Below are 24,272 nucleotides of genomic sequence, written 5' to 3'. Positions count from 1 at the left end.
AATTTTACAAAACTCGGTTTTCACTTTTTCTGTTACTTAGTTTAAGACAAAGAGTTGTAGTATATAATGGTCTGACAACAAAGCTACATTATAATTGGCCCATACTTTATATGGACATGGTTCATTGTTATTCAGAATAAAATTAAACTTTGAAAACAAAAAACTTCGAAGCTTTAAAAAAATGTTTTCTTTCTCACTTTGCATGCCAAATTTCTGGGTTTTACACAAATTTGAAGAGATCTGAAGTACAGCGTTCAAGTTTAACCAGTGTACTCAGGGTTTTAAGAATGAAGAACCCATAGGCCTGTCACAGCCTGTTGGTAATCCACCAGATTCTTAGGGAAGAAAAGGAAATAAACAAATACCCACCATCCCAATGCTCCCATATCCTTGGCTCTTTCTGCTCCTCTCTTTGCCTCCAACAGGAGCTCCTCCATAGCTTGCCTGAAACAATAACAAGGGAGACCTTTCTTATAACTTCCTGGATAATTTATGAAAACAAAATGAAATCATACAACATGAAAAATTCCCTTGTCTGCTTGCCTTAGGTACAGTGGGTGGGTAAGAAGAAACAGCAAAATCTTAGTCATATTAGCCTCTTGAGTATTAGATTGAGTAGCAATGGATTGAGTATTAGGATGTGTAGCAATGTTTGATGATTGGATCGAGTGTTAGGATGTGTAGCAATGTTTTGAGGCTTGGATTGAGTATTAGGATGTATAGCAATGTTTTGAGCCTTGGATTGGATTAAGTATTAGGTTGAATAGCAATGTTTTGAGGCTTGGATTGAGTATTAGGATGTGTAGCAATGTTTTGAGGCATGGATTGGATTGAGTATTAGGCTGAATAGTAATGTTTTGAGGCTTGGATTGAGTATTAGGACGTGTTGCAATGTTTTGAGCCTTGGATTGGATTGAGTATTAGGTTGAATAGCAATGTTCTGAGGCTCCGATTGAGTATTAGGATGTGTAGCAATGTTTTGAGGCTTGGAATGGATTGAGTATTAGGTTGAATAACAATGTTTTGAGTCTTGGATTGAGTATTAGGATGTGTAGCAATGTTTTGAGGCTTGGATTGTGTAATGTTTCTTTCACTTCCATCCCCAGATATTAAAGTCATAATAATAAAAAAATCCATTATATAATCCTACCACCCCATTACTCACTCCCATCCCCAGACATCAGGGTCATAATAATAAAAAATCCATTATGTAATCCTACCACACCATTACTCACTCCCATCCCCAGACATCAGGGTCATAATAATAAAAAATCCATTACATAATCCTACCACTACATTACTCACTCCCATCCCAAGACATTAGGGTCATAATAATAAAAAATCCATTATATAATCCTACCACCCCATTACTCACTCCCATCCCCAGACATCAGGGTCATAATAATAAAAATTCCATTATATAATCCTACCACCCCATTACTCACTCCCATCCCCAGACATTAGGGTCATAATTTTAAAAAATCCATTATATAATCCTACCACTCCATTACTCACTCCCATTCCCAGACATTAGGGTCATAATAATAAAAAATCCATTATATCATCCTACCACCCCATTACTCACTCCCATCCCCAGACATTAGGGTCATAATAATAAAAAAATCCATTATATAATCCTATCACTCCATTACTCACTCCCATCCCCAGATATCAGGGTTATAATAATAAAAAAAAATCCATTATATAATCCTACCACTCCATTACTCACTCCCATCCCCAGACAATAGGGTCAAAATAATAAAAAAAATCCATTATATAATCCTACCACTTCATTACTCACTCCCATCCCCAGACATCAGGGTCATAATAATAAAAAATCCAATTATATAATCCTACCACTCCATTACTCACTCCCATTCCCAGACATTAGGGTCATAATAATAAAAAAATCCATTATATAATCCTACCACTCCATTACTCACTCCCATCCCCAGACATCAGGGTCATAATAATAAAAAATCCATTATATAATCCTACCACTCCATTACTCACTCCCATCCCCAGACATTAGGGTCATAATAATAAAAAAATCCATTATATAATCCTACCACTCCATTACTCACTCCCATCCCCAGACATTAGGGTCATAATAATAAAAAATCCATTATATAATCCTACCACTCCATTACTCACTCCCATCCCCAGACATCAGGGTCATAATTTTAAAAAATCCATTATATAATCCTACCACTCCATTACTCACTCCAATCCCAGACATTAGGGTCATAATTTTAAAAAATCCATTATATAATCCTACCACTCCATTATTCACTCCCATCCCCAGACATTAGGGTCATAATTTAAAAAAAATCCAATTATATAATCCTACCACTCCATTACTCACTCCCATCCCCAGACATTAGGGTCATAATTTTAAAAAATCCATTATATAATCCTACCACTCCATTACTCACTCCCATCCCCAGACATTAGGGTCATATTAATAAAAACTCCATTATATCATCCTACCACTCCATTACTCACTCCCATCCCCAGATATTAGGGTCATAATAATAAAAAAATCCATTATATAATCCTACCACTCCATTACTCACTCCCATCCCCTGACATTAGGGTCATAATAATAAAAAATCCATTATATAATCATAATATCTTCCTGGAAGGACAGCATATTACTTTGTCACAAAATATTTGAAAACGTCAAAGCAACTGAAATTTTTGTGCATTTGACCTTTGATCTCCTTGCATGACCCTTGGGTCAGGAGCCAAGGATGATAATCCTCTTCCAGATGGTCAACACAAGGACAATATAACAAGAAAGTTTTGTGAATTTCTGTCCAACAGTGTTTTTGTAGATGTGGTAATAGATGTAGATTGTGATTATCAGTGCATCTCCAATGCTTTTTTAAAAAGTGAGAATAAAAAATGCCAGTTTCTGTAGAAAATGAGGCTTTCTTCAAAATTAGCAATTTGCAAGACCTTTGAAACTGACCAAAACAACAAGGTCAATAAGTATGAAATGTGATTAACAGAAATCTGTTGCACACTTTAAATTTCAGTGCAAATTAGGTTTCATTCTCATAAATCCCCCCTTCTACAAATTTTGCAACTCAATTACAAACATTACATGAAAAAAGTAGATAATTAGCCACAACTAAGGGAGGCATATCTCAGCAAAGCCAAATAAACAATGTCAAACATTAATAATCCACCAAAGCCAAATAAACAATGTCACACACTAATAATCCACCAAAGCCAAATAAACAATGTCACACATTAATAATCTACCTAAGCCAAATAAACAATGTCACACACTAATAATCCAACAAAGCCAAATAAACAGTCACACATTAATAATCTACCTAAGCCAAATAAACAATGTCACACAATAATAATCCACCAAAGCCAAATAAACAGTCACACATTAATAATCTACCTAAGCCAAATAAACAATGTCACACAATAATAATCCACCAAAGCCAAATAAACAATGTCACACAATAATAATCCACCAAAGCCAATAAACAATGTCACACATTAATAATTCCACCAAAGTCAAGGAAGCATGAAGAAAACCTGTAGGATAAAGTGACCTAAATATGAGAGTCATGGAAACAATGTGAGGCCAAAACTGGGGCCTCCCTATATTTTGATGGGTGCATTACCAACACAGCTATTTGAGATGATGCACCTGGCTGGCTCCTGTCATACTCTCCTACTGTTTTGTTACGATATGTCCCTTTTTTTCCATTATCTGCACTATGCAGGCATACAAAGTACCTGCTGACCTGCAAGTTAATCTCTTGATGACAATGCAACGTTTTCTTTCAAGCAAGTGACATGGGGTAAAACAATTAATCGATATACTGATGCATCAAAACTTTTGCTGAAATGATACACCTATCAATACAAGAAATGGAGAATCAATACAAGATGATACTTACCGTATGCATGTTATTTTAGTCTTCAGCAGTCATGAATAATTATTTTAAGTTGCCTTGTTATTCTGTAAATTTATAATCCATCTGAAACAGCATTTGCAGTCACAGGCACTCATTTTATTAGTAAAAATGAAAAAGATTATTTGAGAATACACACTTGCCATCTACAAGTTAACACAAAGTAATATGGTTCATAATCTGACCCCCCCCATTCCATACTAATTATCTTAACCCTGAAGTATGTTCAGCATATACTATACATTCCAAACATGTTACACATGTATAATAATGTACTTTACTCATCATTTGATAACCACTTTCATGTGAAGTTTGTACTTTGAACTGTATATTGACTCTTTGGTCGATCTGAAAGCTATGGTACCAGTGTGTTGCACATTGAAATATGTTACACTGAATTCTCGTTTCTGGTTATTGCTTGTTCCACTCCAGGTTAAACAATAATCACCAATCAGAAATCAATGTAGCTTATTCTCTGCATGACAAATAGGAAATACTGGTAGAGCAAAAGAGAGGCTTCATGGGAAAGTTATTAGATATGTCATGAACTTAAGTGCAGATGCTCTCAGTGTGTGCCTTTGTGTGAGTCATGCCAAAGTTTTACGAATTTGCATGCTTGGAGAACAGTGAAACATGAGAACTTCTGCAAAATTGTTGAAAGTCCCACATATGAAAATGTGCTTAGCAAAGTATACATGTTTTTTAACCATTCTTGTGACATGTTTTTCAGGAAGCAACTGTTCCACATCTGGGTTCTTCAAGCACAACATGAATGGTTGTGAAACTAAATTTTATTAGAACAAAGTGTCCAGGAATAAAAATTATGGCATAGTTGGAACCATTCATGTTGAAAGTTTTACAAATGCGTGTTTAAAATACAGGATACCTTGAAAACCCAAAATATCTGATTCCTGGCATGGTTCATTATGATTTCATTTGGCATATGCTTGCTGATGATAGTGATGATGACAATAATTTTTAAAGTTATGAAGTTTATCAGACTATTGGAGCTGGGAAAGTGTTAATAGAGATAACCAGTGACTGATTTTGAGCCCGAAATGGTGTTAAATACGAGTCTGATGTACATGATGGATGGATAAAAAATAGACATCATGAACCTTTCAGTGGTATTTCAAAATTAAATGTACAAAGGGAAGAATACTGAGCATAATTAAAATACAGACAATTTAAAAGTATAATACAATTTTAATTTTTTTAAAAATAAATCGTATTCACCCTGAGGATCATATGCTACAAACCCATATACATGTATCCATATCAGGGTTACGGTAAATTGAATAAAATAATGGTTAAAAATGCAATTAAGAAGTAAAGATATTCATTTTAATACCTCTGTCTGCACAAGCATTGATGGGCTAATTACCCTTATACAGCATTATGGAACAAATAAGAAATTTGGCACAGTAGTCAGGAAAGTGCTGATTTAACACAGGAAGTTTATGTTAGTGAAAAATCTTATTTTGGAGCAGATGTATCCAAAAGATAATATCCGTGACCTCTGGAAAACAGTATATAACAGTCACAAAGATCAGTTTCCCAACATATTCAAGCTGCCAAAGCTAGCTATGTATATGCCCCATACAGAAAGAAGCACATATTGATATTGATACAAAGAAAAGGAGCAGGGTATGCTCTGCATTAATTAACAGATTAATACTTAATACAACTAGAGGTGATATCTGTCAAAGATGTTGATTTCAGTAGAGCTATAAGAAAGTGAAGCAGAAAGAAAGGAGACAGATATTGAAGTTTAGATAAATACTAACCTATGACCATTTCTTCCACCCCTCCTTTTTTCTTTGATAAAGGGGGGAGGTGTCCCTTGAGATAAAATCCTCTCATCATCTCTCCTTAAATTGTATATGGGAAGCAAATTTGGAATTTGTCTATTTTATGCAGAGATATTTCACCATTGAATGAAGGTGCTGATGGAATAAATGAAATTAGCATAGAATGAGTGGTGGGGCAGATGTCAAACTGCTCAATCTTATCACCTTGTGTAAGATAAAAGAAAATTGTAGAAAAGGACTGGGTGTAGTCAATAGTTTTCCTTCTTCACTAACAAATACAAGTACCTGTGACTCCAGCAGTCTTTTGCATCTGCAGGAAATAAAATGTGATAGATTTTGTTGGTATTCAACCTTTTTCTCATGCCTGGATTTGTTCTAGATGAGATCTTTTTGCAAGATGAAATTGCATTATTTCTTCTGTTTTGAAGATAACATTATAATGTCTTCGAAGTGTAACTGAGACACAAAAATGGTAATAATGTCTTCAAATCATTAATGTTGTACAAACCAAAGGGAGCTAAATGGAGCCACCATTAAATGGCCTAAAATGTTGGATAAAACTCACTGCAACCAACAGGTGGTCTGTTTGAAAGTACTGTTGTGATCTTCTCATCAATGAGAGCTGCATATACATATATATGTTTATCTGTAGTTTGCATACTGGAAATAGGAATAGAATGTCAACATACATAAAAGGACACCACCTACTTTCCAAGATGGAAAGACCATCAAGTTCATAGGCTGCATATCATGAATCATACCAATACGCAGCATAGGTGTATTGTTTCACTCCTACCAGTGACCACCAAATATCACAATCAATAATTCCAGTCAGGTCATGAATTCTCCCCCCTTTGTAGATCACACTCCCCAAATATATATGTAAATATGTCTGGAATTCCCCATGTTTTGGAAGGTGTGACATAAACAGCACAACGTATGAAATATACAAGGCTGTTACATATCCAGCAGTAACCACACATTACTTACAATACACTGAACATGGTACTGAATCAGCTTAAAATGACACTCATCCAATCATCTTGAAAATGTATCTTAACTTCTTCAGCCAGCACTTATACATATGAGTAGACATAAATAATTTTCAGCCCCGATATAGGTCATAGTGTTAGGTATATTTAATTTGCATTGTTTTTTAGTTAGCTTTTTATTTATTTATTTTTTAAAATTTCCTCATATGCTATGAAAAATTGTATGCTGGACTTGGCCTTGTTCAAAATAAAGTTCATTTTCTACTTGACCTGAATAATTTTTTGTATTCTGAATACAATACACAACAAATAATTTCCGATGAGAATGAGGATTATCATCTTGGCCTGAGTCAAGGACGTTATGTTTTACCATATTTTATATTCTAATTATTACTAAGATTTTATTTTGTAAACATTAGGAACCTTTTAGAAGGTTATTTTCCATTAGGTAATATTTTGTTTTAGAACATGTAATCATGACCTGAGGTCAAATAGAGGACTATATAATCTTGTTAATGGAAACATTATTTATTTGTACTTTAAGGTATGAGCAGAATCAGTTGTAGTATTATTGTGCCAAGTAGTTCATTTGGGCTGGAATTTTATTTATTCAAATTATTTATTCATTGAGAATATAAAGTGCTCATCAGAAAATAATATTGTGATCCAACAAAAGGCTGTTGACATATCACTATTACATGGGCCACAACAGGCACATCAACACTTCAAGCATGGGACTTAGTACTGATTTCCACTAAAGTTTATTCCGAACTTTAATAACCAGTACATGTGACTGTAATTCTAGGATTATTTGGGATTTAAATCATAATACTGTAAGTTCTTTTTTTTAAAATCACTGGTGATCTAGTGGTCAGAGCATCCACCATGGAAGGAGGGAGGTTGCAGGTTCAAAGCCCAGATAAGTCATACCAAAGACTTATAAAAATGGTACTAACAGCTGCCTCACTAGGGGCTCAGTATTAAGAGGTTAGTGTTAGGACTGGCTGGCTTGGTGTCAGGATAATATGACTGGGTGGGACATCATGCTACATGTCTTACTTGTAGCTGACTAGTTCATTAGAATGTGATTTTCGAACACTACTGCTTGTGAGATACCAATTCAGAAAGTTCTGCAATTATTGATGATAATTTGTTCCCAGTACCTATTTATTCCTACAACGTAAGATACATCCCCCGATATTTGTATTCTGCTTAGCACTAAAACAACATGCTATGTCTTACATTGTACCTACTATACGTGGGAAGAAGCTGAACCTGAAACAATTTGCTGATGCTGACATTAATTGAAACTTCATACATGGATAGCAAAACATTAAGACAGTCCAGAGTTTAATTTCTCTTTATATGACCATTATCTGTAATCCTATTATTCTATACTTTGTGTTCTGAGATAAGTTCTCCGCACTTTTTCTTTTCTGAAACGGTCGGTCCATGTGGAAACGGTCCCTACAAAATGATTTAAACTCATACAGTCATTGACATGAGATCAATCGATTCCACAATAATGAAGAAAAAACATGACGAAGCATTCGCGATACCTTTCTAGCGATTCCTCATCCATAACTGATATAATTTTTGGGACTGGGATATACTGTATGGCTCAAATGATAACTCCTGCCGCATACTTATTAGTTGTTTGACAATAAAAGAGGTGTTCCAAATCATTGTTTTGGTGCGCATGTGCATTGGGAATAGTGGAAGTGATCAGTGTTAGAGGAATAGAAGCAGAGCCTTACTTTAGTTCAGGGATAAAGGTAACATAGTTTGGACGTAGATTTACGTATATTTAATGCCATTCCAATATTTTCATATGTATTTTTGGGAAGTATTTAAGATTTTTCGGTACGTTTCCGAATCATCTCCCAGTTTCAGTGAAATCTGCGTGACACGGATTTTCGAGGGATTATATAAACGCCGAACCGAAACGCACGCAAATGGACCGAAACGGGGAATGTCATTATTTCCATGTTATTTTTGTTGGTTTTAAGGTACTTTTAACACATTATTGGCTTTAGCATGCCGAAAAATGGGAGCTAAGTATCTTTCCCATGAACGCAGCGATGCAGTCGACCTGTGTTGGCCTTGGCGGGTATGTGTTGCACGACTAGGGAGTGACATAAACTCACATTTCTTTAGAGAACGCAGCAGCCAGTGATGTTATGAGCACAGCATTTGTTTACACTGGTCAACACTGATTGATATGGACAGATAAAGTGCGTAAAAAATTGTATAATTATCAGTTATGAATCAAAACAACCATACATACAATGAGAAAAACTTCAATTCACTAATTCTCTTTTTCTACATTCAGTAACTCATAAATGAGCCTTACTAACTGTTCTGATGAGGCATTTTAACTTTCTGCCATAATTGACAACCATTGAACTACTTTAAAGCAGCACAACTCACATGGGCCTGCAACTGTATCACTGTTTATAATTTAGACCCACAAATTGTTCTCTGCTTGTTTTTTTCTGACATGACTGATGGTAGAGAAGAACTGTATAAAGATGTGGTTCAAACTGGAATCTAGATGGTATGTATAATCCCCATTCTATATATCCATGGCGCTTTGTCATTTAGAACACTAACTTTTAGTATTAATCCCTGTCAGAAGACCTGTGCATTCAGTGGCCATTCACTTTGGATTTGAGCTGCTGACATGTGCATAGAAAGGAGCATCACCCCAAGGCAAGAGTAGTGTGTCTTAACCATCCCATGCATTAGTCATGTATGTTTCGCCCGAACAAGTTTTCTGGCCAGGTTGGCATTGGGATTATATGTCCAAAGTCTATGATACCATGTGGAAAATATGCTGTGGTTGATGAAGTGGTAAACACCCTGGTTCTATAGTATTTGCTTACCCTCCCATTTGTTTGTACGCCACTACTGATTTTAAAAGCAAAAATCATCAAGGATATCAAACATGGAAAACATTTAGTCATTTCATTCATCAATTTATAATTTCTAACCTGATTGTTATCAGGTGGTCCCTAATACTCAGCTTATTGGCGTTTTAAACCAATCAGAATTTCACAATGTAAACAAGCAGAAAGACTGATCAGTGTCCTTTTTCTGGTTTGTTGAATAGTCCATTTGTGTAAAAACTGTATAGTATGCATCCAGTATTTGTAACGTCTAATTGTAATATTTCCAAAATATATGTATCAAATAAAAATGATGAACTCTTGCATACATGTGTTGAAAGAGATGTAACTCCAGAATTTAAGAAATAAGTGAGAATAGTAAAAGAATGTGAACTGCATCACATCTGTTGCTTGAAAACTTAGACTTGTCGCTGGTTACTAAAGAAACTCCTGTTTGATTCAAAACTTCAACAAGCTGATAGTGTTTGTTTGTGACAACCTGGTGACAGGATAGAAATTATAAATTGATGAATGAAATAAATAAGTTTTGTGCATTTTTTTTATCCTCCATGCCTTTTGCTTTTAAAATTGGTTGGGGGATAGTATGTGAACAGTGTAGCTCTGTCTCTGAGTTCTGTTGCTGAGAGAACAAAGAATGTTCAGTACTGGCAATCAATGGCTTAAGAGGTGCCATTTCCAACATGCTTAACTCTTTCAGGACATGATAATCTTACCTTGCCAATATCATTGAGTACTCTATGCTATAAAGACTTCTCTCCAGCTCTCATGCCCAGATGGAATCTTTATTTTGTTGTTTTTAAATGAAACCTCTTATGAACCATTGAATGAGATGTCATTCCAGGACCTCAGACTCAGTACTGATTTTGCTCACCTTGGTATCTATGAGAAGATGGAGCGAGCTTCATTCCATGTCTGCCAGCACTGGCTATCCCAGAATTAATGTGTTTAAAACTGCAACTTTAAAGGATGGTTGTGTTAGAACCAAATTCGGCATGCAGCTTTATCAGATGAAACCTTAAATTAGTTGATTTCCAGCATTCCTCAAATTCATTTTCAGGAGCTAATAATAATAATAATAATGCTTTATTTATAGAGGGTGACTTATTAGTCAAGGACTGTTCTCCCTTGAGACCCTCTAAGGAGAGTATACCAATGCACTTTATATGAAGATAGCAATAATTATTGTTTATTTTAATACTATTTAGTATTAAAATACTAAATTCCATTATCTATTAGAAACACATACATGCTCATCATGATATCTGTTCTTAAATACTTTAATATTTTCACCAGATTTTATATACAGTGGTATTGGAAGCCCTTTTTAAATTGTTCTGTTCTTGGTACCAGAGTAATGGAAGCTCTTTTTGAATTGTTCTGTTCTTGGTTTTGGTGGTAGAACTTATAGAAGGTTTCCATGTGATATTGATCTCAACTGGTATTGTGTTGAAAAGGCCTGGATAAGTCCTGAAGAGACTCTGGTGCAGTTCTATGTAGACATTTATATAAAAGAACTGCCTTGTGAAAGTCTATCCTGTCATATATTGTGAACCATTTGAGTTCTGTAAATAATGCTTTTTAGGGATGAACAATAGATGCATCTAAAATTATGTGTGCTGCTCGTTTCTGAAGCTATGGCCCTGATTGCCTGTCCGTCTAACTTGGCTTTCTGCAGCATGTTTTTTTCAGGGACTTTGGATTTCAACCAAATTTATAATATACTTTTATGTTGATGAGACCTTGAATAAATTGAGATTCCAGCAGTCCACTTCATCATTTAGAGAATTATGGCCCTGAATTCCCATTCTTCTAACTTTGATTTATAAGCAGTTTCATGTGGTAAAGGCTGTACCAAGTAAATTATAGTGAGTGGTGCCCATTGTGATGCACTGCATTACTCCTACATGTATCTTAATCGAGAATGTTCCAGATCACTTATTGCACAGTCATGCTGCATGAGAAACATCTTGGACTTAATTCAGACTTGGATTGACTTAGTTTTACTTAATGTGGACTTGGATTCTCATAGTTTTACTTTGTACAGTTGCAGGGCTACTGAAATATTTCTGAAAATGTTGATTTCATCAAATGTAGCATATGAGTAGATGTTGACAGTATCTGAGATACACCAAAGTTCTAGCTCCCGAAAGTGATATTTATCATCTGTTGTGTATGTAGCAGTTACAGGAGTCCAATACCTAATGAATACTTGGCAGAGAATATATATATATATATATATATATATATATATATATATATATATATACACATATATATATATATATATATATATATATATATATATATATATATATATATATATATATATATATATATATATATATATATCACTCTGTGTTGTGTTTCAACAGGAAATCATTCTAGATCATTGAAGTGTGACTGGTTGGCATCTGGATAAAAGGTCTTTTAATGTAAATCATCCAACTGAGAAGTTAATTTTATTTCTGCTTATTTTGCTGATAATTTATTGGTGGTCAGTCAGTCACAGTGTTGAATCTTTTCAAAAGTCAAATTAATTTGCTTCTTTTAATATGAATTAACCAAGATCTGTTCAAGAACTGGGAATCTGTAGGAAAGTGCATACATATCTAATCTGAAAAAAATGGAATGTGGTGGGGTATTTCTGAATATAATTTGTATTTAATGAAAAAATTAAGGTAGTGCTTGAAATAAATAGCTCAATCATATTATTTTGATTTTTTTGGCCCCGTTTGTTAAAAAATCCTAATGTTATCCATCCTAAAATAGACCTTGTGGATCTGTTGTAATTGTCAGATAACTAATGTCACTGCAATTAAGTTTCCTGTGACACAAGATCATTAGGACCAATATAGTTATTAATACTTTGTATTGTATGCAGGTGTTAATAAGCCAGAGATGATTCCAGCAAAAAAATATTTTGGGCCCCCATCCATAGAATTGGGAATTTTTTAGTGCCAAAAGAGTACTTTTGGGAATAGCACACATGGTTCTGGTTCAGTTTGAAGTTGCTGGATGAAACGCTTGTGAAACTGACCCATATTCTGCCTCATGTGAAGTTAGAAACTGTATGTGATGACATTAAAACTGTGCTTGACTTAGGGGTCATTGAACCCGCTGTATCTGCCTATAGCTCACCGATTGTTTTGGTCCAGAAGAAAGTTGATGATCACCGTCTTTGTGTCGACTATTGGAAATTAAACAGGATCACAGAATTTCAGGTAGAAATGTTATTGGATCTTGAGTCCATATTTGCTGGAGTAACCAGTGCCAAATATTTTTCTACAATAGACTTGTCAAAGGGATATTAGCAAGTTCCAGTTCATAGTGAAGTCCGGCCAAAACTTGCCTTTGAAACACTAGATGGGACATACCAATGGTTAGTCATGCCATTCTTGGTCCAGAATGCACCTAGCATTTTCACCTGAGTTATGAAGAAACTGCTAGAACCTTTAAGAGGGACCAGAGTTTCCAATTTCATGGATGATTTGTTATTGGCAACATCTACTTGGTCTTACTGAGAAAAGTTAAAGAACAACTTAGACAGACAGGGCTCACTGCCTGACCATCTAAATGTCACATAGGATTTCAGAGACTGGCTTATCTAAGACACGCTCTCAGTGAAGATACATTAACTCCAGAGAGTACCAAAGTCGACCAACTTTGGAATGCCGCACGTTCAAGTACTAAGACAAATGTGCAATCTTTCTTAGGACTTGTGGCCCATTATCGCAAGTATGTTGCAAATAAGCTTGTGAGCGAGCATTTCAGACGTTAAACGATGCGGTAGTGAGACTACCAGACGTGACAAAGGGCTTTGTCTTACGTACCAACACTTTCTGATAGGGGTCTTCGTGCTGTTTTACTGCAGGAACATGATGGGAACTTATTCCCAGTTGCTTATGGTAGCAAGAAGTTGTCATCAGCAGGGCGTAAGTATTCTGTTACCGAAAGAGAATGCCTAGCAATTATCTTTGGGATCTCTAAATTCCAGCGTTATTTGTATGGACGAAAGTTTATTCTGGAAACTGATCGCCAACTGCTTGCTTATTTGGCCCAGTAGTATCAAGTTTGTTGCATTACATTAAGGGAAGTGCCAATATAGGAACAGATTGTGACTAGATTAATTGATTATGAAGTGAAGGGGTCACTTCAGGACATGTAAACAATAACTTAAAATGTAACTTCAAAAATTCGGAGAGCAAAATCCCTGATTTTACTCTTAAAGGTGGGCCTATGTAATGTGTTGAATTTTGAGTTAGTATTGAACATTAAAATCTAATACATTGTATATTAAAATTTCATTACAGTCAAGCCAGCAAGGTTAAATTTCATGTGAGAGGGAGAGGCCATCATCTATGGCTAATTTAGAATTGACGTGGGCAGCGCAAAGCTGTCCTGGAAAAGTAAACATTAAGATGCAGACAGTACCCGCTTAATGGGAATGCCATGTTGAATAGTCATTTAACAAAAGGAAGCTGGTATGTGTTGTATTTCTCAGATTCTAGGCTGTCAAAATCAGACAGAAGAAATAATTATCTTTTGGGGGGGAAAATTTGGGAATGGCTGATTACGATTGGTCAGTTTAACTTAAGGCTTATGCCTGGAAAAATGTTGAATTTAAAGTAATGACTTTGGGCAAATTTCCTCAGTCCAAGATTTTCCTGCAAGAGGAGCAAAGCTTATTTGACTCCTGGGAAAAACCAAAGAGTGGTTCTTTTCTCGTTAAGACAAGTAATGGGACCTGGTGGCTGTCTTGTAGACAGGCTGATAATGCTAGGACACACATTTTCGTGGAAAGAACAGCATTAAGGGTAACAGCTTTCTGGAACAGTCTGAAAGACGAAGTCTAGATAAGATCGAGAGCAAGTGGTTAGGATAAAAGGATCAAGAAAGATGAAACGTATATACGTGAAGGTGGGAAGATGTGGAATACACAGAGACAAAGACAGGAAGCGACGCTAGGTGATGCAAATCAGGCGTGGACATTGTGCTCATTTCACCACTCTCATTATCATGATGAAATCAATACTAGAACACTGCTACTGAAATTCTGTAAATGTAAATTTGTTTGAATTGAAGTTGACACTATTAGTTTATGTCATTGATTAAATTGTTATTCGTATTATTTTATTTCTTCTAAATAGTTAATGCTAAGTTCTCTGTTGATGTTCTATCTATCCACTCAACACCAGGCAATAAAACCAAGGGAGGTCATCTTTAGATAATGATAGCCAAATCTAATTAAATCACCCCCTCTTTACCATGATAAGGGTACATCGTTACATGCATCTTTGTTGGAAAATCCAAATACTTATTATTCATAAATTCACTTAAAAGCAAGTTTTTGTATGATCAGGATGACATCCAGTAAGGCAAAGAAAACAGGTAAAATCGTAATCCTCATACAGTAACATATATTCTAAATATGAATAGAATGAGACAAAAAGTCAGGAAATGAGTATTTTCAAATTTCTGATTGGAATATTTCAAAATAAAAATTATGGGGCCACCATACTTAACACAGCAGAATCATTCCTGTAGTCAGTATCTATTTCATAGCATGTATACACTGTATATAGATGGTTATAATGGAAATCATGTGACCTTCAACAGTGCCATAGGTTGAAAATGCCAGTTCATTGTACTCAGTAATCTTTTCAAGCCACCAGCCCTCTTTGTTTTAATTATCTGACCATGACATTGTTTGTCAGCAGCATGTGTTTTTATTTTGGAACTTTTCCAAGCTTATCATTAGATTGGGACTGATTAAAATGGAAACCAGATATCAGTAAAGGATATAATATAACCCTGAATAAAGTATATTGTCAAAATGTATGAAAATGTCATTCAGTATTTAGAATTTTTGTGTAGATATAACAGGGTGTATATATATATATATATATATATATATATATATATATATATATATATATATATATATATATATGTGTGAAACAACTCAATATCAAAACTTTTTATTTTTATTGTTCTATTAGTAAAATATTGATGCTGTGATTTCATTGGCAGTAATAATCTTTTTATCCTTATGGAAGTCTCAGAAACTGGCTTCTCCACAATGAACTCTATGTGTGACACAAAGCTTTGTATGTAACAAAGTATTTGTTTCACTTGTTTGCCTTGCAATCTTTAATCACATTTGTGCATGAGTATTGATGATGATGGTAGTTAGTATACTTATATTATGTACACAATACTATTTATATGTGTTCCATGGATCACTTGAAATGATTTGACCTAACACATGTCGGCCAATGTGGGTATGTGAGAAAGCTTGCCAGTAGCTTCCCGTGGGTCGGTGGTTCTTTCCGGGGGTTTTCCTGGGTTCTTCCTCCATCATTAATACTGGCCACCATGTATAGCCTATTGTGTAACACATGATCTGGGCTGCTTAGCTTTTATGCAGGTAGCATCTGCATGTCTTTTAATTTTTATTTTATTCCACGACGTTTATTTGATTTGGGTCTGTTTTTAATTCGGTGCAACAATACAACAAATACTTCAGATATATCAAAACATGGTCAGCACTTAATTAGAAATGTTCACTAACATAGTTGTTATGGTTGATTGGTGTATTTCGCATTTGAATATAAGAAGATTCATTGCATTACTAAAATAAAGAACTAAACATGAATTTCAATTGATAAAACTTGTTTAATTGTTTTTTTTAATTAAAGTGCTCCTCTAGTAGGCTTTAGTGACATTTTCGTTTATCAAAGTTTTATTGGTCATTTATTTATGATGCACTAAGAAGGTTATTTGGAAAGAAAATTTAACAAAATATACAGCTTCTTATTAAAAGTTGAGAATTTCTTAATATTAATTCAAATTTCCAGGCCTATCTTCTGTTTTTGACAATAAAACAAGTGATATATCAGGATTTGAGTTAACAATATTTATCATTTTCACCAAATAGGGTTAAAACATTTGTATTCTAGTAAAAATATTGGAACCATGCCTGACCCCTTATAAGCATATTCAGAAGTTTTCAGGTTCAAGTTATCGAGTTAGTGGTGTATGTCCATATTGTATAATAATTACGTGTACACCAGTAATGTCCCCAACATGTGTGTACATATTGTATAACAGTTACCTGTACACCAAGAATGTCCCCAACATGTGTGTACATATTATATAACAGTTACCTGTACACCAAGAATGTCCCCAACATGTGTGTACATATTATATAACAGTTACCTGTACACCAATAATGTCCCCAACATGTGTGCACATATTGTATAACAGTTACCTGTACACCAAGAATGTCCCCAATGTGTATGTACATATTGTATAACAGTTACCTGTACACCAAGAATGTCCCCAACATGTGTAAGTACATATTGTATATGTTACCTGTACACCAAGAATGTCCCCAACATGTGTATGTACATATTTTATAACAATTACCTGTACAACAAGAATGTCCTTAACATGTGTATGTACATATTGTACTATAACGGTTGGTTGAATGCTTTGGAGTTTAATATCATTTTTCAGCATATTATAGGCTATACATAGTGGCCAGTATAACTTTTTGGATGAAGAACCCAGGAAAATCCCAGAATAAGTGACCCATTGGAAACTATAGGTGTTGTTTCCCACATACACACATTAGCCAAGCCCAAGACTCAAACCCACATAGACAGTGGTGAGATGGCAGTGATCAGTAAAGGTCAGCACTTTATACCACTCAACCAACTTGGGCCCTAGGAACAATTTGCTCTCTCTTAAGCTAAGTGTGTTGACCAACAGTATCCCCATTGTGTCTGTACATACTGGAGCAATTTTCTCTAATTAGCCAAGTGTGTATACCAACAATATTGCCATCATGTGTATGTGTGCCTTGGCTTAGTGTGAACACCAACAATGTTGCTGTCATGTGTATTATGTCTTTGGTTAGTGTGAGCACCAGCAATGTTGCAATCATGTGTATGTACATACTTGGCTTAGTGTGAAACCAAAAATGTTGTCATCATGTGTATGTACATACTAGAACAGTTAGGTTTCTTTAGCTAAGAACAAAATTCACATCATGTGTATGTACTTATTAGAACAGAAAATCATATACTTTTTGAGGGAGTGGGGATTGTATACATGCCAAAAAAATTGACCTTATGTTTTAATGAATTTACATGTTTTACAGTCTTCTTGTATGTTTCTTTACAATTCTTTTCTGCACATTTCTGGACATTTGTTTTTGATCAGTGCTCTCTGGCCCATCACTGTATTTATATATGCAGTTAAACCCTACAACAACAAGAATATACTAGAAGATTTATCTCAGGCAAAATTGAGAGCGTTTCTAATATGGACTTGTATAAAAGATATGTAAGGTCAATGTCCATACTGAGGGCAATTCAGGCAAAATATCAAATATGGACTTGTATAAAAGATATGTACGGTCAATGTCCATACTGAGGGCGATTCAGGCAAAATATCAAATATGGACTTGTATAAAAGATATGTACGGTCAATGTCCACACTGAGGGCAATTCAGAAAAAATAGTTAAGCCAGTGCTTGTAATTACACCAAAACATGCAACAAAGAGATTGAAGTTGTATTAACTTTTGCTCAAATCATTATCTTAACCTCTCACCATTAGGTCAGTGAAGCCTTTTAATCTGTATACAACATCAATGTGTGCATCATTTCCTGTTCAGATTAGTGTCAAATGACAATGTCTGTACTAGAACAGCTAGGTCTCTGGCTAAGTGTGTATACCACCAATGTCCCGATCATGTCAAGTGAAAATGTTGTATTTTTTCATAAAGTTTTATGAGTACATGTATTTTATTTTTGTTTTGGAATAATTATCTAATATAGAATGTATGATATATCCTGATGGTTTTCACAGAGGAGGAAAGGGAGGAGTCATTGTTTTCCCTGATTAATAATTATATACTTGGTTCTTGAAATTCATGATCTGTGGATAACAAAATCTGTTATTATATAATATATCAAAACCACCTTTTCACTTTTCCAATAAATACAAACTACCAGAGCAAAACAAAGAACTCTTGAAAAGATTCTTTCTTATTGAGGCACCCTTGTATGGAACAAAATTCCAAACAACAACCATGCTTGGACTGCATATTCCCTTTTCAAGGTGGGGAAATATAACAGTTTAATGTTTAGTATATTTACTGCAGACAGTTGTGTGTAAATTTATGTATAGACTCATTCCTGTACATTCATGTAAGGCAGGGAATATTGACCAGCAGTTGTACCTTGTCAGTGCATGCTAGAGTGAAGTTGGATCTTTTGCCTGTCCCAGATCTGGGGTTGATTATATTTCACATCCTTATCTATGTATTTTGTTATATTATCAGTTAAAGTATGTACATGTATATTCATGTGAAAATGTATGTGTGTATGGCTATATTTCACATGCTTATCTATGTATTTTGTTATATTATCAGTTAAAGAATGTACGTGTATATTAATGTGAAAGTATATGTGTATGTAAAGTGGTCAGGTGTGAACATGCCATTTGTATATATATATATATATATATATATATATATATATATATATATATATATATATATCTCTTTTTGTAAATCTTACACATATAGAGGACCCTAAGGTAGATTGTTTCTTTATGACTAATTTTGTTACCCCTTCAAATAAAGTATTATTATTGCTACTATTATAAAAATTGGTATTCCATGAATAAATAGTGCATTCATGATTACCAGTCTGTCTGATCTATTAGGGAGAAGTGATGGCACAGTTGATAGACAGTCTGACTTATTCGATATTTGTCTAATGACCTTTTGATAAGTTAATGCTCATGGTATTAATTCAGATATTCCATAACCATCAAAGCTTCCAATTCTCAAGCAAACAGGTGTCATAAGGTATGAACATCCATTATCTTTTTTCAGAACTACTGGTAGATGAAATCAAAGTTATTATTTTCAAAACTACCGGTAGATGAAATCAAGTTACTTTTTTCAAAACTACTGGTAGATGAACTCAAAAATTGAAAGATACTCCTTTTTGTGAGTAAGTGAATTTTTGGATGACCTATCAGATGCTTTTGCTATCTGGATAGGTATGTTTTCTCCTTCCTATTAATTTTGAGAGAGTCAAGCAACAGAATCAGCCAAATTGGATTACAGGTGACATACTGAATGCTGTTAAGACAAGGGATAGATTTCATAAACTAAAAGACTCTGACAGTTGCAGATTATGGAGACACAGTGTCAAGTCAGTGATTCAAAAGGCAAGGAAAACTTACTATTCTGTTGAAATATCAGATAGTGTTACAAAAAGGAACCCTAGAAAACTCAGAAAAACCTTCATGACCTAAGAGGCAAATCTGTCAGTAACCTGTCATTTACATTTATTTGTGATGAAAATGGTGATATTCAGCAAGAACCTCTTGAAATTGCAAATGCATTCAATGATTTTGTTAGTATAAACAAAAAACTTGTGGATATCACAGCTCATAAAAGATCCTCAATGATGAATTAAATGAGAATATTTCTTCAGAACTGTAAAGTGCTTCAAAATACCTAAAATAAGTCTTGAATTTATTTTAAATAAATTAGACCAGCTTGATGTCAGAACAGCTGCAGGTCTAGATACCATAAGTGCTAAATTCCTAAAATTCTTTATCTTAGTTGATTGCATCTTCACTTTTGTATATCTTCAGTCTAAGTATTTCCACAGGTGTTTTTTCCAAACAGGCTAAAACTGATAAAAGTAACTCCAATACATATGAAGGGTGATCTTTTTATGAGTAACTATAGACCTATACAAGTTAAACATCACTTTCAGAAATATTAGATAGACATGTTTGTAATGAATTTATAAACTACCTGGAATCATTTAATTTACTACATTCATGCCATTCAGGCTTCTGTGAAGGACATTCATGCCAGACTACACTAACTAGTATAGTGGATGATTGGCTAACAGCAATAGATAGGGTAACCTTGCAGACATCATTTTCTGGACATTACAGTGGCTTTTAATCTTGTAAATCACAAACTCGTGCTGGAAAATCTCAGCATGTATCAGGTTAAACATGAAAGTTTAACTTGGTTTCAAACCTATCTTCAAGGCAGACAACACGTTTCTATTTTAATTAACTTTCAAATAAGAAACTGATAAAGTAAGGTGTTTGATAAGGATCAGTTCTTGGACCATTACTCTTTCTGCTGTACATCAGTGATTTACCATATCACATTGAGCTGTCCACTTCCAACATGTTCACAGATGACATGACATTAACATTTGATGAACAGGCTATGATATTCAGTATTAAATTAAATAAAGATTTGGCAAAAACAAATAACTAGTGTAAAGTCACTGTTATGAAGATAAATGTTGCCAAATCAAAAACCATGATCATAGTTAGTGAAGCAGTAGTAGAAGCTGAGAAAAAATGATTTGAAATTAATGATAAAAGAAATAGATATACAACAGTCTGAAAATGAGAAATTACTTGACATCATGATTGACAATAATTCATGCTGGAAGATACAGGTTGATAAGGTCATTAAAATGTTAACTCACTGCTTTATGGCGTGAGGGGCCCCAAGTGGCCAAGTGGTCTAAAGTGCTCTCCGTTACAGTTCACTGCCATCTCACCTCTACGTGGGTTTGAGTCTCGGATTCGGCTAATGTGGGTATGTGAGAAAGCTTGCCAGTAGCTTCTCAGAGGTCAGTTATTCTTTCCGGGGTTTTCTGGGTTCTTCCTCCACCATTAATACTGGCCACCATGTATAGCCTATCTTGTGCTGAAAAATGGCGTTAAACCCTTCAACAACAACAACAACAACTCCCTCAAGAAGAGAGAAAGATATTCTACAGTGCATATATCATGCCACACCTAGAATATTGTTGTTCTGTTTCGGGTAATAGTGTTACAGAAAATCATGAAAAATTACAGAAATTTCAAAAAAGAGCAGCTTGTTATTCTTGATGCTAAGTTAGACCGACCATCAACAGGTCTTTTTAAAACCCTAAAGTGACTTCTATTTCAGCAGTGAACTCTGTTTAACAAGAGTTGACTAGTCTATAAATCCTTACATGTTTTGGCTCCTGATTATCTTAAATATAATTTTAAATTTGTTTAAATGCACATATGCTTGAACTAATATCCATCTCAAACAACAAGTTACATTTACCTAAACCAAATTCTGAGTTTTATAAGAAGAGCTTTGCTTTTTCTGGAGCCAAACTATGGAATTCCATTGCACCTAATATTAATAGAATCAGCTGAATGCAAACTTTCAAAATGCTTCATAGTCAACATTTATTGAAACAATCATTTGTATGATTTTGTTTAATTCAGTACTACTGCTTTTTACAACATTGTTATCATGAACCCACCTATTATGTTTTACACATGTTTGCTGCTACAATTTGTATGAACCCTCTCTGTACACATCCGTAAAGCCATGTATATATTTTATTGTAGCAGTAGGTCAGTTGTCTAGTTTTTAATAGTATTTGTTGTCTACAGACACCTCATCTTGTACAAATTGTGCATTATTTATATATATAGGTGCTGAAAAAACCACAAGCTGACTCTTGATTGATCTCATAAGTCACTGGGTGGGATTAAATAAAGATGTTAATTTACCTGTCCTTTTTTGTAGTCAAGTTGAAGGGGCAAATTATTCTTTGCAAACACCAACCCAGGCTCATGGGAGGGAATACAAAGCTGTATATAGTCTAAAAGATAGCTTGAAACAAGTCACTACTTGAACAGTATGGTGTAGTTGAGTCAGGTTGAGGGAAGGGTGTGTGTAGTTGAGTCATGTTGAGGGAAGGATGGTACATGTACATAGTGTAATAGATACAGTCTGAGACAAGTCATTATTTGAACAGTGTGTGTAGTTGACTCCTGGTGAGGGAAGGATGGTACATGTACTTATGTCATATATACAGTTTGAAACAAGTCATTATTTGAACAGTATGGTGTTGTTTTGTGAGGGAAGGATGGTACATGTACTTATGTAATAGATACAGTCTGAGACAAGTCATTATTTGAACAGTGTGTATAGTTGACTCCAGGTGTGGGAAGGATGGTACATGTACTTATGTAATAGATACAGTCTGAAACAAGTCATTATTTGAACAGTGTGTGTAGTTGACTCCAGGTGTGGGAAGGATGGTTCATGTACTTATGTTATAGATACAATCTAAAGCAAGTCATTATTTGAACAGTATGGTGTTGTTGAGTTTTGTGAGGGAAGGATGGTACATGTACTTATGTAATAGATACAGTCTGAAACAAGTCATTATTTGAACAGTATGGTGTTGTTGAGTTTCGTGAGGGTCGGATTGTACATGTACTTATGTAATAGATACAGTCTGAAACAAGTCATTATTTGAACAATATGGTGTTGTCGAGTTTTGCGAGGGAAGGATGGTACATTTACTTATGTCATAGATACAGTCTGAAACAAGTCATTATTTGAACAGTATGTTGTTGTTGAGTTTTGTGAGGGAAGGATGGTACATGTACTTATGTAATAGAAACAGTCTGAGACAAGTCATTATTTGAACAGTGTGTGTAGTTGACTCCAGGTGTGGGAAGGATGGTACATGTACTTATGTAATAGATACAGTCTGAAACAAGTCATTATTTGAACAGTATGTTGTTGTTGAGTTTTGTGAGGGAAGGGTGGTACATGTAGATGGCCTAAAACAATGATTCCTGATCCCCAGGTCATGACCCAAATCAAGGTCACAGGGATGTTCTGGAGGGTTGCCAGGATGTTAATTTTAAGGCAGCAAAACTAATCCGAATGGGGAAATGGGGTCTTGAGGCTCAGAAAAAACATTTTTAGGGTCACATCCAAGAAAGGTTGGGAAGTTCTAGTCTAAAAGATAGTTTGAAACAAGTCATTACTTGAACAGTATAGTGTAGTGGAGTCATGGTGAGGGAAGGGTGGCACATGTACATAGTTTAAAAGATGCTATTTGAAGTGATTAATTATTGGAACAGGATGGGTGCATTCCTTGAAAGTTATACTTTCAGTTCATTTGATCACATATTGACATTTAATCATAGGAGGTAGCATTTCTTTTGATAGCATCTCATAACAAAAGAACTGAAGTCATAGGGCTTGATAGCCCCCGTTTTATAGGGGCTTGACAGCCCCAGTTTTATAGGGGCTCAGCAACACCAGTTTTCAGGGGCTTAATAGCTCCAGTTTTATATGGGCTTGACAGTCCCAGTTTTATTGGGGTTTAACAGTCCCATTTTTAAGGATTTGACAGCCCCAGTTTTATATATTGAATGATGGCCCCAGTTTTATGGTGGCTTGACAGTCCCAGTTTTATGGTGGCTTGATAGCCCCAGTTTAATCTGAATCAAAATTGGCATTCAGCTACATACTTGTACATTTCAACAACTTTTGTTGGTGGTATAGCCAACCCTGTTGTAAGGCAGACCAGCACCGACTGTCCTGACCTAAAGATGACCGGTTTAGATATGCTCTCGCATAAATGTTCTGGTTTTACAGATAAGAAGTATTACATCTCTTCACAAGAAGTAGCACTTAGCTGTAATACATGTAGCTGCAAGTTGTATGGTTGTCAAGATCACATTGTACTGTCTACATGTATCTGTA

The 24,272-nt window shown here is 34.9% G+C and overlaps 2 protein-coding genes across 5 annotated transcripts in view; one reads left to right on the top strand and one right to left on the bottom strand.

Moving 5' to 3' along the window:
- Nucleotides 1-22,361, bottom strand: part of LOC149796279 (uncharacterized) — a 35,611-nt gene extending 13,250 nt beyond the window's left edge. For 2 of the 3 annotated variants that reach the window (XM_089960919.1, XM_089960917.1), the window contains exons 1-2: nt 22,274-22,361; nt 370-444 (exon numbers count right to left, since the gene is read on the bottom strand). In XM_089960919.1, coding sequence (XP_089817045.1) covers nt 370-444; nt 22,274-22,338 — 140 coding nt within the window. In that variant the 5' untranslated portion in view covers nt 22,339-22,361. Of the gene's footprint in view, nt 1-369; nt 445-8,303; nt 8,435-22,273 lie in introns of those variants that run through there. The other variant, XM_089960918.1, reaches the window with a different exon arrangement.
- The window catches only part of LOC149796278 (kinase D-interacting substrate of 220 kDa-like), a 144,702-nt gene continuing 128,870 nt past the window's right edge, over nt 8,441-24,272 (top strand). For both annotated transcript variants that reach the window (XR_016421651.1, XM_089960916.1), the window contains exon 1: nt 8,441-8,519. The gene's annotated coding sequence lies outside the window, so the exon portion shown is untranslated. The remainder of the gene's footprint in view (nt 8,520-24,272) is intronic.

This window comes from Sinohyriopsis cumingii, chromosome 6 (assembly GCF_028554795.1).
Source record: "Sinohyriopsis cumingii isolate HCF-2022 chromosome 6, ASM2855479v2, whole genome shotgun sequence".
NCBI classification, from domain to species: domain Eukaryota; kingdom Metazoa; phylum Mollusca; class Bivalvia; order Unionida; family Unionidae; genus Sinohyriopsis; species Sinohyriopsis cumingii.
This window is presented reverse-complemented; position numbering and strand designations above follow the sequence as displayed.